Source organism: Gopherus flavomarginatus, chromosome 1 (genome assembly GCF_025201925.1).
Source record: "Gopherus flavomarginatus isolate rGopFla2 chromosome 1, rGopFla2.mat.asm, whole genome shotgun sequence".
In the NCBI taxonomy this organism is placed as follows: Eukaryota; Metazoa; Chordata; order Testudines; family Testudinidae; genus Gopherus; species Gopherus flavomarginatus.
The window spans coordinates 308,306,067-308,323,315 of NC_066617.1; the positions used below are offsets into that span (position 1 = coordinate 308,306,067).

Sequence of the window (17,249 nt, forward strand, 5' to 3'; positions counted from 1 at the left end):
CTGGCCTTCCTTCTCCATGTGCGGCCATGTCTTTATACAATAAAATCTTCCCATCTCTTTGGAAGTCAGCTGAGTGGTCATTTCAGTTCCCGTGGGTACCACTCAGCAACAGCTGGAGTCCATCGATTGTCAGTGAGCCTCGCTATATGCCCGGCCCATCGCATTTTACTATGCCTGCTCTCAGCGATGACATCCTGCACTCCACTATATCTGATCACTTCCCTGGGGACTTGGTCATGTATTGAAATTTCCAGAATTCTTCTTTCCATTGCCATCTCTGTGACAGACAGTTGCTGCTTCTCTGTCTTTGTCAGCGCCTGTGTTTCATTGCCGTACAACATTGCTGGCAGTACTGTTGCGTTGAAGACGCTGGCGCGTGTTGCCTTGTTGGTGGCTTTTTTTTTTGGTTTATTAGGTTTTTTTCTTTCTTTCTCTCTCTCCTCTTCTCCCTTCCCCCCACCCTTTGAGGAGATACTTGATAGAATTCTGTGCATGCCAACCTGTTTTCTTTCTTCGAGAGTTCACCTTCCTGATTGTGGTGCATGTTAATTTCTTGGCCCAAATGGACACATTGCTCAACTTCTTCTATTTGTTCTTTTTTGTTTGGACTTTTGGCAAGGTATCAGACTGCATAAATTTAGTTTTGGAGCGGTTAATTTTCAGTCCAACTTGACTGCTTTTTTTTTTGGTTGAGTTCTCATGGCATTTTCTGTAGTTGAACAGTATTTTTGGCAATCAAAACAATATTGTCTGCAAATCTGATATAGTTTAACTGCCCTCCGTTGATGCTGATTCCACCCTTCAAATTCATCCACCTCATTACCATTTTGAGACAGGCTGTGAAGAGTTTTCGTGAAACCGTGTCTTTTTTCACATCTTTCTTAACTGGGATGTGAAGAGGAGTATCAAATAGTTATATCTATAGTGCAGTCAGAATTTGCATCCTTTAATAGTTTGATACAGTTTGTCGATGCCCTGCTCTGCAAGAGCTTCCCTTCGCTCTTTTCAGCCTTTCTTTCTCAGCTAATTTCACACATTGCCTCAACTTGTCAGTCAAGTTTTTTTATAATCTTTAAGACTCCAGTTTTCCTTGGAAATGTTCACTTTCAAGATTGCTTTGTCAAATATTTTTGGCCACTGTTTCCGATTTTCTATCGTTAGCGCTTTCTTCTCCACCTTTCCGTTGAAGTTGAGATCTGCTCTGAGCAAGCAATGGTCACTACCGGCGTTAAATGGTGGTGCTACTGAGATGTCTTGTACAATGCGCCACTTATTGATCAGAATATAGTCAATCTCCTCCTTCGCTTTGGGTGCAATCCATGTCCACCTCTTCTTGGCTGCCTTCTTAAACCAGGTGTTACCAATGAATGTTTCTTTCGTCTCCGCCAGAGTTGCCAGTTACTCTCCTCATGGATTTTGTTCACCGATGCCATACCTTCCAATGAACTTTTCACCTTCTTTCCCTCTTGCAATTGAAATCTCCTATCACGATTGTATATGTGGATTTTTGAGCAAGGGTTTCCTTAAGCCTTTGATTGAATTCTTCCACATCATCTTTGCTTGTGCTTGTGGGAACATAGATCTGAATAATTTTGAGAGTGCTGTTCATGTTCAGGTGGTGGTGTAGCACTCTGATGTGCTATGACTTGAATTTGCAGGAGATGATTTTTTGAACACCATTCCTTATTGATGAAGCCGATTCTTCCAGTGGTTCTCTCGCCTTTTCCTTTTCCCAACACTTTTGTCTCTCCATTTCACTTCCATCTCCTTTCTTCGTCATATTTCGCAGAGACCCAGGATGTTGCAGGCTGTCCTTGCCTTCTCCATCAGGTGGTTGATTGAATTGTCTCTCGTCAGTGTCCTGCAGTTATAGGTGCACACTGAGAGGCCAGTCTTTTTTCTGGCCTCTGAGATTAACAGCCTTTCATCGACCGAACTCCCCACTACTGTCATAAAACAGATCGAGGCGTACACAAGGAGTTGGGTCCCGTTTATTCATGTTGTTTTTGTCATTTTTTCATCCACTCGCTGGCTGTGCGGTCAGTGGTGCGTTTACGTCCTCAGCTTAGTTAGCACCTAATCTCAAGAAAGACAGCTGTCCTCTCCCTGGGTTGGTAGTCTGACGCCTTAATGGCATGTTTGAACCTACTGAAGAATACACTCCGCTATTCTCGCTGTCAGACAAGCCAGGGTCATTGCTGCGCCACGTTGAGGCGTTGAATTAGGATTTTGCAGCAGTATGCAAGCTATATACCGTCTGTTTATTTATTTGATAGAAATAATATACACACAGCTTGCCTCCACAATGAAGTTTCCCAGACCCTTCAGTTTAAACACACTGGATTAAATAAAACAATAGAACAGCAACCCCCCAAAATAGTGCTCCACAGCAAAGAGACAAATGGGAGAGCGCCAAAGGGTAAAAAAAATCCCAACAGCAAGCACTGGCAGAAGGAGCCTGAAATCAGTTCAATTACTTCCACTGCACTTAATGCTCTCTTTAGAGATTTTAAGTGAGTATAAGTAGTGAAGCATAATGGTTACAAGATAATGCTACTGATGCCTAACTTAACAAATTATGTTAAATTCAAAGCAAAGTTTTTTACCACGTTTCCTGCAGTCTTAATGACTGAACTCTTTAGGTCCGGGCCCCTTCTCCAGTCCAGTGGTTGCTTCCTTTATTCCTTCAGATGCAATGAATTGATGACCAGAAAGAGAGGAAGAGGCCTGGGGGTGTTTGTCCCTCCATTTTATGGTTTCAGTCTTCTGCCCCCTTTGAAAAACATTTCCAGCTAGGTACCAGGAAAGAGACAATATTTGGGCATCGGTGTTCCCTGCTGCATTCTTCTCAACTATTTGAGCTTCCTTTGTTTTCCCTTCTAGCTTAATGACTGTTTACTGCTTAAATGCAAATTAAGCAGAATGCACATTGCTTTGTTTAGGACAGACTTGTTTGGCATATGTTAATACAATAGATCCTCAGGGTTACTAACACCAGAGTGATGAACTGACCAGTGAGCTGCACACCTCAGTTGGAACTGGAAGTATGCCTTTTGAAAGAACAGTCATAACATTTTGTTCATAGTTACGAACATTTCAGAGCTATGAACCATCTTCATTCTTGCAGTGTTCATAACTGAGGTTCTACTGTAAGACCATACACTGAAATCTTAACTTCACATACAGTGTTGCTACATGTATTTTATCAGGACAGTATTGACCAGCAAATTGAGTTTTTTGTTTTGTTTTGTTTGTTTCAAATGATGCCTTAGAAGGCATACTTTTTATAAAGATAATTACAGTAGTGTGTAGATTGTGAATACAGAGTATATTCTGTCACAGTCACCATAAATGGTACGTATATATTTTGATTTCTCACATTCACAAGTATAAAATCTTTTCTACAGAGACCTTGGCTATGAAAGGACTGACCTTGAACTGTTTAGGGAAGAAAGAAGAAGCATACGAATTTGTTCGTAAAGGACTTCGTAATGACGTAAAGAGTCATGTCTGTATCCTTTCTAATGGTATAACTTGACCTTTTTTATACTAGTTGTCTTTGTTTTGCACAAATAGTTCTTATGTTAGGTATCAGAGGTCATGGGATTTTTTTTTTTTTTTTTTTTTTAAACTGAAGTCCATAAAGTAGCCTTTTGGTACATATTTTCTTGATTTCTATAAAACAGACCTTACTTTATATTGTGAAAGAAAAGTAGTAGGAAATGTTTCCCCCATAAAAATTTGTCGTGTTTGCAAGGTAACTGCATTATGAAAAGGGAGAGAACTTGATGGCAAAAATTCTGATTCAGGTAGATGCAGTACACTGCAAAGCTGCCCTACTCTGTTTAAAAACAAACAAAATATCCTTTGCTGAATAAAATAAAAACAAGAATTTTTTAAAATATTTTTTTCCCACTTGGATGCCTTCTCCCACTTTATTGTGGGTATTTCATTTTTAAATGTTTGCTGCAAATTGGAAGTTGTGCGTACAAAATCATCAGTGCATTCTTTTAGAGGGTCATTTGCTTGTATGGTACAAGAAATCAGGATTTAGTCAATTTTTCAGTGCTACGGCAAAAGTAGACCATACTATAAAGTAGTGGTGGTTAGAATTTGACTAGGTGGATGCATGTAACAATGAAACCTTAGGAGACAACTTTCTTCATGGTGAGCAAAATCTTTTTTAAGTGCCATAGAGTTTTAAGAATACCAGCTATCTTCTGTTTTAGAGCTTGTCCACACAGATGTAGTGTATGGTAAGCCGGGATGTGACTGTATGGCGCACTAGCATGATGTGCAGTGAAAGTTCTGTAGTGTGTTTTCACGTACAGTGTAGAACTTTTAGGGCCTTGCAGGTTACTTTTTAGTGAGCTGTATGTTCACACTCTGGCTTGACAGACACGAAGTCTCTGTGTGGACAAGCTCTGCCTTGTTACAGCTTCTGCATTTATTTAGATCTGTTCAGTGCTCTATCTCAGGCTTTGATATAAACAAAAGTTAGTAACAAAACAAACCTAACCAAGCTTTTGTCCAAAGATTATTACATAAAAACCAGAAAACTGGCTACTCAAACCAATTTTTCCCCCTTCCCTGTCCTAAGGGAAATCCATTTTTCACTGAAATAGGGAAATGTTATCCATAGTCACCATCAGTTGCACTGAATTTCTTCAGGCAATCTCAATATTTTTATAAACTAAGACATAAGTCTTGTTTGGCTGGCACTGTATGCTACCTTTTTACCTATCCCTGCACTTTTCAACCTTCAAAGAATAAATAACAAATAGATTTGTCCTTTGTTCCACTAATTATTTGTTGTAGCATGAAATAAAAACATGTAATTAAAAAACTTTTCAGTTGTATTTCTTTCAGTATATACTTGCCATCCTGGAAATGAAATTTTATATATATTTGTATATAAAATTTCATTTCCAGATGTATAAAAACGAATTGAAAAATTCTGACGGAGCTTTAGTGTATGTTTTCCCTCTCCCCACAGCTCACTTTGTTCAGAATTTTCATTCCTTGATCTTGCATTCCCAAGTCTAAAGAGTTTTTGGTTCCTAAACACAGTGAGTTTAGATTGGGGTGAGAGCAGTAACAACCACATACACTGTTGGTTACTTGCCATCTTGCCTAACCACCACTGTTAATTTGAACTGACAGAAGTTTTTATTACAGGCAGAGTTGCTCATAAGTTACTGCACTTCTCTAGCTTTTCTGCTCTTCAACCTACTCCATAAAAATCTTGCTTTTTGTGTCCATTTCAATGAATTCCTCTCCTTGCCTTTCAATCACGTCTTTCATTTGTGTATTTCATGGACTTTGCTGCTTCAGTTTCCATTGCCTCAGGTGTGTCAGTAGGGCTTTGGTTCCTAAAAACTTTAGGGGAACTTCAGTTTCATTGCCTGGATTTTCTGTTAGGCATCAATGTTAGTTTTTTGCCTCTACGTCTTTATTTAGAACTTCAGAGGTCATCCACTGCTTCAGCCCCTCAGAAGGAAGAAAGCAGCTCTGTTCAGCAGAATTGCTTAATTCCAGCTGCTGGGGAGTCAAGGGAGCCGGGTAATGGCTATTACTTGAGCACGTGAGAGCTCTGTAGTTCTTCTATTGCAAATACATTGCTACTGCAGTAACTCTCTATGGCAAGATCTAACTCTTTTTCCTGGGTTTCTAGAAACTTAAATTGTCACCAATCCAAGAATCTAAGAGCCAGATCTGAGCGCGGCCTCAGCCATTGAACCCCAGACAGAGTAGGATTGTCATGTGCTTGTACTCCACCTTGGAGTAGCTTACTGAGAGCATGGCAGATGCCCCATATTGTTACCACAGTCTTAAGACAATTGAATGGATTCTCCCCAAGTCATCACTCGTTGAGTCCCCAATATCTCTCACTACTGTACAAAAAAACCAATGGTCATGACTAGGGTGAAGACTAGAATTATGAAAGTTACTGTGCACCAGAACCCTAAGATTTCCTGTTGGGCTTTATTTTAACAATGATTTACCAATCCATGTCTGAGTCTTTCATATTTCTGATTATCTGTTTGTTTTGTTTTTCATGGCCAAGGAGCAGGGTAAGCACAATCAGATGCCCTTTTAGATAGGAGGTGCAGAAAGGGAACAGGCTGGCTCAGGAAGTGAAGGTTGCCTGGAGGTCTGCTTTCCTTGTGTTCTCCCAGGACCAGTGAAAGCTTGAGGGAGGACCCATCCTTCATCAGAGAAATTCCTTGGAGTAGGGAAGGCCTTTCTCTGTAAGGCAAAGGGGATATTAAAGATATCTTGAATTCATGTGAGTCTAAGTCCTGGCTCTTGAGCTTATCTAGGGAGTGAAGAGAAAGGGTCCATTTAAAAGTCTGGTTTGTGTGTCAATAGCTGGTTTCAAGGAGATGCTATGTACTGCCCCTCCTCCACATGCACTGTTTAAGATTCCCTTGCCCATAGCAGCTGCCGAAAAGTCTCAAGCCCCCTTTCAGCAAAGGTGTATTTTGTTTTGTTTCCTTTGTTTTAAAGGGCAGTTTTGAAGGGTTATGGAATGTGTAGCTAGTTACATTAGTCTTCTGTGACTTCATTGCCTGAGGAAGAGTAGGGAGATCCTTACTCTAGTTGCCCCATCACTTTGAGCATATGGGTCTCCCTGAACATTGTTCAGTCAGATTACAAAATACATTTTGTGTGCAAAAAAAGGGAAGGGATCCAGAAAGTTGCAGATCAGAAAAACATGAGAGCTCTTACCCGTTCTGGAACTTGCATCTAAATCAATATCTGGTCAGAAAAGTTGTAGATTTTTAGTCTGAGGACTAATGTCTCTTATCGAGAAGATGACACATTATGTGTTGAAACCACAGTGGTTCATGATAAACTGCTCAAAGCCTCATCTTGTCGCTAGCACACCTTTGGAGTACATTGAGTTGAATTTTGTGTAGAAGAGCTCTAATCATTCCGCTATGGCATACAAACCAAGACATCACCAGTCTTGCAGGTAGGATATTCAATGACTGTCTGGTCACAGCTTGTACTGCTATAAATCCTCGGTCTCATAGTATATCTATAAAGTTTTTTGTCTGAGTCCGCTTGAGTGAATTTTGAAGTACCAGTAGAAGAAAGTAGTATAGGGGATTTCTGTCTCTGAACTGCTGCCAGGCCACAGAAGCCTGGAGATCCTGTCAACCATTGCCAATGGTTGGCAATGGTTGTAGAGGTGAAACGTGGTCCTGTGTGCACTAAGGACTTTAAGAGACCTGGTATCCCAAAAGATTGTCCATTTGAATCAGAACCATTTGGTTGTATCCGTCATAAATAGGAGGTATTAGATTGTACATCCTGTGTCAGGAAAGGTGGGAGTGGACTTTGTCTTATGTGATATGATGTTCCTGGTGGTCACGTACTTGGCAGAACATCACAGTCGCAGATTATATTGATCTGTGATAGAGCCTCACAGATGGTCTCTGAATTAAGGACTATTCTGGTAGAGAACATCAAAGGTGAATATATTTCCCACTTACATCATTGTAGTGACTTTTCATTGTAGAATGAGTGAGCTTCCAGTCTAATGTCTGACCTACTTTATGCCAGGTTAGCCAAGATTTGTGTCTGATTTGTGATAGAGTTCCACTTCTAAGAGCCTGTTCTGCCAGCAGTCTTCCAACACTTGTGTACTCATTCCAATGAGGTTGTTCTTAGTGTTCTTTATTTTATAGTTCTCTTAAGGTTCTGCTTGGAGCAGATTGCTTAGATTGCTCTGATTATAGTAAGAGGACCTGTCATAAACAGATAGCTAAGGGTTAATGTCTCTTTCACCTGAAGCACCTGACCAGAGGACCAATCAGGAAACCGGATTTTTTCAACTTTGGGTGGAGGGAATTTAGTGTCTGAGTCTTTTGTCTGCCTGCCTGCTTTCTCTGAGCTTTGGAGAAGTACTTTCTACTTTCTAGTCTTCTGTTTCTAAGTGTAAGGACAAAGAGATCAGATAGTAAGTTCTATGGTTTTCTTTTCTTTGGTATTTGCATGAATATAAGTGCTGGAGGGCTTTGATTTGTATTCTTTTTGAATAAGGCTGTTTATTCAATATTCTTTTAAGCAATTGACCCTGTGTTGTATCATCTTAATACAGAGAGAACATTTGTATGTATTTTTCTTTCTTTTTATATAAAGCTTTCTTTTAAGACCTGTTGGAGTTTTTCTTTACTTCAGGGAAATTGAGTCTGTACTCACCAGGGAATTGGTGGGAGGAAGAAATCGGGGAGATCTGTGTGTTGGATTTGCTAGCCTGATTTTGCATTCCCTCTGGGGTAATAGGAAAGTACTATTTGTTTCCAGGATTGGAAACAGAGAGGGGGAGTCCCTCTGTGTAGTTTCACAGAGCTTGTGTCTGTGTATCTCTTCAGGAGCACCTGGAGGGGGTAAGGGAAAAAGGATTATTTCCCTTTGTTGTGAGACTCAAGGAATTTGGGTCTTGGGGTCCCAGGGAAGGTTTTTCAGAGGGACCAGAGTGCCCCAAAACACTCTAATTTTTTGGGTGGTGGCAGCAGGTACCAGGTCCAAGCTGGTAACTAAGCTTGGAGGTTTTCATGCTAACCCCCATATTTTGGACGCTAAGGTCCAAATCTGAGACTAAGGTTATAACAGGACCGTGTTGTGTATTTTCCCTGATAGTATGTTTTGCATTGTTATTATCTGACTGGCCTAAAATTAGGCCATGTGGTGCTTATTCAGTCTGAGGCAGGGTGGCTCAACTCTGGGGTTTCCATTTTACTCAAAGCAGCCATGTGATCCTTGCGCAATACATTTTACAAAGCGCTGTGTTGCTTGGATTCTTCTTTCGTGCAAGATTTCTTCGTTGAATAAACTTTTCCTCTCCCTTATTTAACACAGCGGTTACCAGACTAGTTAAGTGATACTTTTAAGTCTTGATTTGATATGGTTATCTCTTATTTTTAGTGAAACTTTAACTTTAGGTCTGGAGTTATTAAATGGGGAGGGTCCTGAGCTGTCAGCTTTCACCCCAAGCTCCGCTTTGCCTCCAGCATTTATAATAGTGTTAAATATATTATATTATTTTTGTTTTTAATTTATAAGGGGGGGGGTCCCACTCAGAGGCTTGCTATGTGAAAGGGGTCCCCAGTACATTAGTTTGAGAACCACTGCTTTAGGCTGTTTGACTCTTAGACTGTTACAATGTAATCTACCGCAGTTCTCTTGGAGTTTAAAAAAAAAAAAAAAATCTCCTGACCTGTAGCCCTCCTTCAGAAGTACAAGACAGTGGCTTGCCCATCCTCAGCGTTTCAATTAAGTTTGTAGATACACATTAAATAACCCTGCTGACAATAAAGGAAGACAAGAAAATGTATAGCATAAAGATTAACAAGAGTAACCAAACCTAAATAGCATGGAAGATTCTGAGAGAGAGAATCTAGTTTCTTGGTCAGTACATAATACATAGACAATGTAATTACATTCAGAAAAATGTGAATGCTTGTCACTTTCCTTAACCTATATTAGGTTGGCATGTGTATGGACTCTTGCAGCGTTCTGATAAGAAATATGATGAAGCTATTAAATGTTATCGAAATGCTCTCAAATTAGATAAAGACAATCTACAGATCTTAAGAGATCTTTCATTGTTGCAGATCCAAATGAGAGATCTAGAAGGATACAGAGTAAGTGTTTTATTTAAATTTGTATGTTTTAAAACTACTAATTTTTAGATTTTGTTTCTAGTAAACTTAACTCAAAAGTAGCAAGTCATTTGAGCTGCTGTCTAGAAAAGACTGAGAACAGTGAAATACAGCAGTGGTGCATTTGATGTACTGAGTGCATATGGAGGATGCCAGCCATGCTACTGTTACTCTGTATTAGCTGATCCACTGAGCCATCTGTGCTTCTCATTTGCCAGACATAGTCTAAACTAATGTTCACCAATTCACTCGTGTGTATTAGTTTTTTTTCTTAATACTGTGCACCCATTTCACACCTTATGTTTTCAAAGCCTTATAAGAACATGAACTGCTTACCTCAACTTGTGGATGATGCCTACCTTCTCACCCTCCACATTACACCCATTTTTAATGTATTTGAGGATTAATGGAATACTTTGTTAAGATGGCAGGTAGCCACTCATCCTTTGAGTCCATCCTGGGCAGAGGAAGGATTTAGGGCTGTTTTCTTCTCTGTTCAGAAGAGCCCATTTTCACATAAGTACTAATGCTGTCCTTGACTTCCCATGTGCTGATCCCAAGTCTTCTGAAACCTTCATTCATCACTAGCTCTGACTGCAAGATATATTAGGAAGCACTGTATATTAAAGGCAGCTGCTGCTGTGTTTCCTCCTCACTTCATAGAGCATAGAAGAAACTATTCAATATTAATCTTTAATACCAAGACCTTAGTTCATCTCATTATAAAAATTGCCAGAGGAAAGAGTGGAACTAGGTGGTGAGAAGGCCAAAGGAAGAAATGGGGAGATATGAAAATGAAAGCACTGTAATTTTATTTCAGAGAAATTGACAGCTCTTCTTCGAGTTATATCCCTATGGGTGCTCCACTGTCATGTGGTGGCAGCGCCCTCTGCACCTCGGATCAGAGATCTTAATCAGCAATGCCCACCGGACCAAACGTGCACTTTCCCCCTCTCGCAGTGTGAGTAGGATGTATATGTAGCACTGTGCAGTATGACTGCTCCCCACTTCATTCTCTACTGCCTTTGAACTGGGACAGAATCCGCAGCAGAGCCACCACAGTGTAGTCACTATCTGGGAGAGGGACATGTTCCACAAAAGTGTTCTCACTGCCATGGCTTGACTGCTAGGGCCAGAAAAGACCAGGATGTTTGGTTGTGACTTCTTCTCATGGAGAAATCACTTAATCCAGCATCAACCCAGGCCTGGACTCTTCCCCCGGGCAGCTTTCACCCTCGGCCAGGTCATCTGCCGATCACTGAAGTCCCATAAGAGAAAGTTTGTCCCTCTCTCACTCTGATGAGACGAAATGGGCTCCCTCCTCATATTCTGAGGCACAGCTTCCCCTCCTGCCATCCCCCAGAATACCTTCACCTTTGCGGTCAGTTGCCTCAGTGTCCTCTGACAGGGCACATAACTCCGGGGCCCATCCAAGTACTTCTGGTACTAGCATGAAACATCTGTCTAAGGACCTTAACTGGGCAGACCTATAGCCCTCTGCACGGTCTCTCGGTTCTGGAGACTGAGACAGACTGACTTTGGGAGCTATGGCACCGACAAGACCATCGGCACCCATCAAGTTTTCAGCTCCACTTGCTGATTACTCCTGCATGTCTCCTTCGGGACCGAGTCATGCTCCAGTACTGATGATGCTCCTTTCTCCACCACAGGAATCCAGACATCCTAAAGACCTGCTGGTATATGACATACCTGCGTCACCTCTGCTCAGACACAACTTCCCCCACACTTCCACTCTCCTCTCTGGACTCGGGACATTCCTCCCTTTCTCCTCCAAGGATGGCACCTCCCTTCCCCAGTGAGGAGGCGGAAGACGAGTGGGGCTCCATCATGCCCTCTCATTTGAATCCCACCCAATCTTCTACTTCTGCATATCCTCAATATGTGCATTCCACACCCAGACCCAACCCTGGTATGGACCAGAGTGGATGCAACCCCATGTTCTGCTTCCCCCACATTGGCTCTATTGGGATCCCTGGGCCATGTACACGGCACAGTTGAGGAAGCCTGTCATGGAGCAAAGCTGGAGACCTACATCTTTGCCTTCTCCATCAATCTCTTGCCCACCAGAGACCGAGCCTCCCTTGGAATGAGGTGAGGAAGAAGTTTCACCAACACTATATTTCTCCTCTTCTTCCCCTAATGAGGCTATCATTCCACCACCTACTACTGCTGATGACTTCAAACACTTCCAGGAATAATTCTACTGGATTACCTCCAGCCTTATTTCTTTTGGAAATTGAGAGGTTAAGACATGAACATGAGAACCTATTAGTTCCCACGCTCATGGGTCTCTTTTGCTCAGAAAAAGGGAAACTTTTATTTTATGTTCTTTAATTGTAGAAATCCAAATTCTTCTTTGGCATGCAGAGGCTAGGTAAAATGTTCCCAAGTGCCTATGTGACTTAGGAGCCTGTTTTATTTTCAGAAGCAACTTAGGCAGTTAGATGTCTTTTATCTTGATTTTAAAATAGATTTTAAGTTTTATGCCAGGAATGCTACCTTTAGTGTAAATCCCACTTTCTTATAACTCAAATGTAATACTGTTTATCGTTTACTTTGTTAGAATTGCATCTTTTTAAGAATGTCCAACTTTCAGTAATAATCAAGATTAAAATACTAGTAGTGATACACTATCACAGTCATGATTCAGTGAGATATTTTAGAACATCTTCATTTGAGTAACTTTAATTTTTATTAAAGGAGACAAGGTATCAGCTGCTTCAGCTACGTCCAACACAACGGGCTTCATGGATTGGATATGCTATTGCATATCATTTGTTAAAAGATTATGATATGGCCTTAAAACTACTGGAAGAGTTTAGAAAAACTCAACAGGTAAGACATACTGATTCATAATAATGAATAATTCTCCTTAGATAACCAGAATTTGAATAACTACAAATATTGAAGGGAGGAAATGGCTATTGTTTGTACAGTTTTGTTTTTCATTTAGCATCTTGGGACCTATTTCAGCAGATAATTGTCTATGGACCTTTCGCTCTTGGGGGGGATTCTGCGCCAAAAAATTAAATTCTGCATATTTTATTTGTCAAAATAATGCAATATAATCACATCAGTTTCAATTGTTTTTTGTAATTTATTTAAACTACAGTACAGAAAAAAGTCACACTAGCTATTCAGCATTTTCTAAACACATGAAACATGACCTACAAGGGAAGATTGAAAAAATTGGGTTTGTTGAATCAGGAGAAGAAGAGACTTGGGAAAGGGGTGGTGGAACGTGGTGATAGTTTTCAAGTATGCAAATGGTTGTTATAAAGAGGAAGGTGATAAATTATTGTCCTTAACCACTGAGGAAAGGGCAAGAAGTAATGGCTTAAATTGCACTAAGAGTTTTAGGTTAGACATGAAGAAAAAACCTTCCTAATCGTAAGGATACTAAAGCACTGGAACAAATTACCTGTGGTGCTTATGGAATCTGTCATTGGAAGTTTTTTAAGAGCAGGTTAGATAAATCTGTCAGAGATGGTCTACTTAGTCCTGCCTCAAGGCATGGGAGTGGACTAGCTGACCTATTGAGGTCCCTTCCAGTCTTACTTTTCTGATTTCTGTATTTACCTTTTAGTTCCCCCTGCAGTTTGAACTGAAGACAACATTTTTCTTCCTGCCTTAAATGATTGTATAGCTTTACTGAATGATGTTCAATAGTTGCTGTGTTCCACCTTTTAAGGTTCTTGCATTTCACTACTAGCTAATGAGGTTTGGGTACATAGTTTAAAAGCATTATGATCTCCCAGCATGAAAGGGGTCTGACTTGAACATTCCTGCTGAAAGGGAATCTCTCTGACTTGGCAAGTGCTGCTGCTGCTCCTGTGGGTGGATGACTGTTTATTTCATTGTAGCTATAATCAATTTCCATGTATTCTGCAGTTGAGGTGGTAGTAGATCTCAAGGAGTTAGCCTGCCTGAGAATTTATAGAGCACAACGGATTCAATCTTCCACTGCGTTGCAAAGAGTGGTGGGAGGAGAGGAGAAGGTGTGGATTTTTTGTTTTGTTTTTAAGGTAGGGGTCTATCAATTGATGGTCCATTTTGGTCAATTTCACAGTCATGGGATTTTTAAAATGGTAAATTTCATTATTTCAGATATTTAAATCTGAAATTTCATGGTGGTATAACTTTAGGGGTCCTGATCTAACTGTGAAGGCAGAAGTGCAGAAGTAAAGGTGGCATGGTACGGTATTGCCTCCCTTACTTCTGCACTGCTGCTGCTCCTTGCAGGGCACTGCCTTTAGAGCTGGATGCCTGGCCAGCAGCTGCTGCTCTCTGGCCACCCAGCTCTGAAGGCAGTGCAGAAATAAGGATGGCAATACCGCAACCCCCTGCAATAACTTTGCAAAAAGACCACAACAACCCCACAACCTTCTTTTGGGTCAGTACCCCCAGTTTGAGAAACACTGGTCTCCCTTGAGAAATCTGTATAATATAGGGAAAAAGTAAACGTAAGACCAAATTTCACGGGGGAGACCAGGCTTCATGGTCCGTGACGCATTTTTCACAGCCATGAATTTGGTAGGCCCCTTCCTATACACTACCTTCTCTAGTGGTAGGCATCCAGTGACCAGCTTCAGTTGATCTCGTCTTAACTAAATATTTGTGAGTTTTACGTTTTAAATACATCATGAGGTCTACATCTCAGTGTCATCTGCTGACTGAATCTTAAAATGCCTTGTGTACGATTGTGCACAGCCTAGTTACAAGTGGTATGGTGCATGCTAATAAACCTGTCTTTTACAGATTCCTCCTAATAAAATAGATTATGAATATAGTGAACTGATCCTGTACCAGAACCAAGTGATGAGAGAAGCAGATCTATTTCAGGAGTCTTTAGAACATATAGAAACATATGAGAAGCAAATATGTGACAAGCTTGTTGTAGAAGAAATCAAAGGTAAATCTTTGTTTTTTCAACTTGCCCCAAACTATAAGTATCTACTGGCTTTTAAATATCATATCATCAAAATGAGGGTTATATGGAGACTTTAAATTATTTAAATTGTTTCATAGGTAAATTTATTAACGTCAGATCTATAATTTGCCATTTTGTTAAGCTTCTTTGACAAAGTGGAGTTTTAGTAGGGTGACATTACTTTGATATGGAATGGAAATAAATTTGGAATGAAATAGCATTCCTTATTATTAGAGGGCCATTCACAGAAATAGAGTAGATCTGAGACTGATCAGTACTCTGTGTACAGTAGGTCAAAACTAGTAACCCACTCATCTCTGCTTAGCCCTGCAAGCTAAGAAATGTAATGCCCTGTGTGTACAAAAATGTTGGTTTCCTGCTTGGAGCATCAGGTTGTGGTTTCTTTTTAAATGCATCAATGCCTTTTTGTATTATCATACAGTTTTTTCAAAAAATAAATATTTATTGTTCAGTTAAAATTGGTGCATTGGGGTTTTTTAAAAACTTGGACTGCTGAGGTTCTGAATATGTGCAATTATGTGACACAAACAGATTTCAGATATTCCTTAATTGACCTCTATGCTGGGAATCTCTTTTAGGGCAATGTGCCTGTATTGTCCGACTTATTGCAATAAGTGTAAAATAGAAGTATACTTCTGTGTAGCTTATAAATGTTTATAAAATATTTGGCAAGACATTTATCAAATTGCCCATATTAGTTGTGTCCAAATTGCCTTGAAAATATGTTCCTGAGCTACGTCCTCCACAGTTTAAACCTCTGTGGTATTACTGATATGAATTGGAAGCACTTTGAGCATGCTACAGCTGCTTTGCAGCAACCCCAGCGGGCACCTGCTGCCTCACTGGGAGGGGGGTGAAAGTAGTCCTGTCAAGGTTCCTTCCCCACTCTGAACTTTAGGGTACAGATGTGGGGGACCTGCATGAGAAGCTCTACGCTCAATTACCAGCTTAGATCTGGTCTGGCTGCCACCAACACAGATCCAAACCCCTTGGATCTTAAAACAACGAGAAATTAACCATCCCCCTTCCTTTCTCCCACCAACTCCTGGTGGATCCAGATCCAACCCACTTGGATCTAAAAACAAGGAATGATCAATCAGGTATTAAGAAAAAAGGCTTTTAATTAAAGATAAGAAAGGTAAAAGAAAACCCTCTGGGAGAGATTAGCATACCAGCTACTCACAGACAACAGATTCAAAACACAGAGGATGTTCCCCTGGGCAAAAAACTTAGTACACCAATGAAAATACCCAAATACCCATTTTGATTCTACCTCTAATTGCACAAGACAGGTTACAGAGAAATAAACAGAAACCTATTTATTCCTTTCTAAAACTTACTATTCTGATAAGAGGTTGGTTCCTTGATCTTTTTTACTCCGGCTGAAACTGAAAACTAACAAAGGAAAAAACCTTCCTTCCTTTTGAAACATCTTGTTCCCCCATTGGTGGTTCTGGTCAGGTGTCAGCTAGGCTAGATGAACTTCTTAACCCTTTACAGGTAAAAGAGACATTAACCCTTAACTATCTGTTTATGACAAGTCCTGACTGTTCTATTACCTGTTTCTCTACTTGATATGGGAATCCCAAGAACAGCAAGATAGGAGCTTGGGTGACTGTCTCTGTCAAGGAGAGTACCTACAAAAAGATGAGTCCTTTACCAATAGCCAAGGTGTCTGCTCTAGCTTGTGCCAACTGGTAATGGCTCCTTAGAGACCATCCATCAGCTGGAGATAGCCCCAGTGCAGCACACACTTCTCCTCCCTGCCCCTGAAACGTCCCTTGCACCAGGAACTATGGGGAAGCTGTAGGGAGCAATGGGTGATTTTCACTCCTTTTTTGCCACTTGAGCTGTGGAATGGGGCATGTAATCTACCCCAAAGTATATGTTCTGTAGCCTCTTAACCTTCTTAAAAGAACCGGTTTGGTTCTCTCACTGAGAAGAGTGGGCAACATTGGCATGAATACTGATATAAAATCCTATTGCAAGGTATGTCCAAAAAGAAGTAGAGTTGAGGTTTCTATGAGAACTTTAACTTTGAATTCTCTGAGTATGGGCCAGTAAATTTGTAAACTTAATGTTTCATCAGTGTTGCTTACATTGAATTTGAAATGCCTCGTTTGGCTAGCTAAGACAAATCCACTAATTCTGGTCTTTTTTTCATATCTGGATAAGTTAGTGTCATAAAGCCAAAAAAAGGCATCTAAACAAAAATAACCTTATTTTTCAAAACTGCTTGAATGCTCACAAATAAGATTGAAGTCATTGTGAGTTAGTTGCTCAATGGGATTTCTGGGTTGGAAAACATCCCTGAAAATCAGCCACTTTTGTTTTGCTAGATGCTTAAATATGGCTTATGGGACTAGTGTTAGGTTCCCAATTTTGAAAATTTAACCTCAAGCCATAAGTATACTTTAATTTAACTCACATTGTTTAACTGTATTGTTTTAGGAGAAATGTTGTTGAAGTTGGGAAGACTAAATGAAGCTGGTGAAATATACAAAGAATTAATTGATCGGAATGCAGAAAACTGGTATTATTATGAAGGCTTGGAAAAGGCCCTACAACCCAGTAAGTAATGCAATGATGTACTTAATTTCCTC

The 17,249-nt window shown here is 40.3% G+C and overlaps 1 protein-coding gene across 2 annotated transcripts in view; it reads left to right on the top strand.

Annotated features, from left to right (window-relative positions):
- NAA16 (N-alpha-acetyltransferase 16, NatA auxiliary subunit) overlaps positions 1 to 17,249 on the top strand; it is a 100,981-nt gene that overhangs the window by 21,409 nt on the left and 62,323 nt on the right. For both annotated transcript variants that reach the window (XM_050948115.1, XM_050948121.1), the window contains 5 exons: positions 3,408 to 3,512; positions 9,499 to 9,656; positions 12,396 to 12,530; positions 14,454 to 14,607; positions 17,098 to 17,217. In XM_050948115.1, coding sequence (XP_050804072.1) covers positions 3,408 to 3,512; positions 9,499 to 9,656; positions 12,396 to 12,530; positions 14,454 to 14,607; positions 17,098 to 17,217 — 672 coding nt within the window. The remainder of the gene's footprint in view (positions 1 to 3,407; positions 3,513 to 9,498; positions 9,657 to 12,395; positions 12,531 to 14,453; positions 14,608 to 17,097; positions 17,218 to 17,249) is intronic.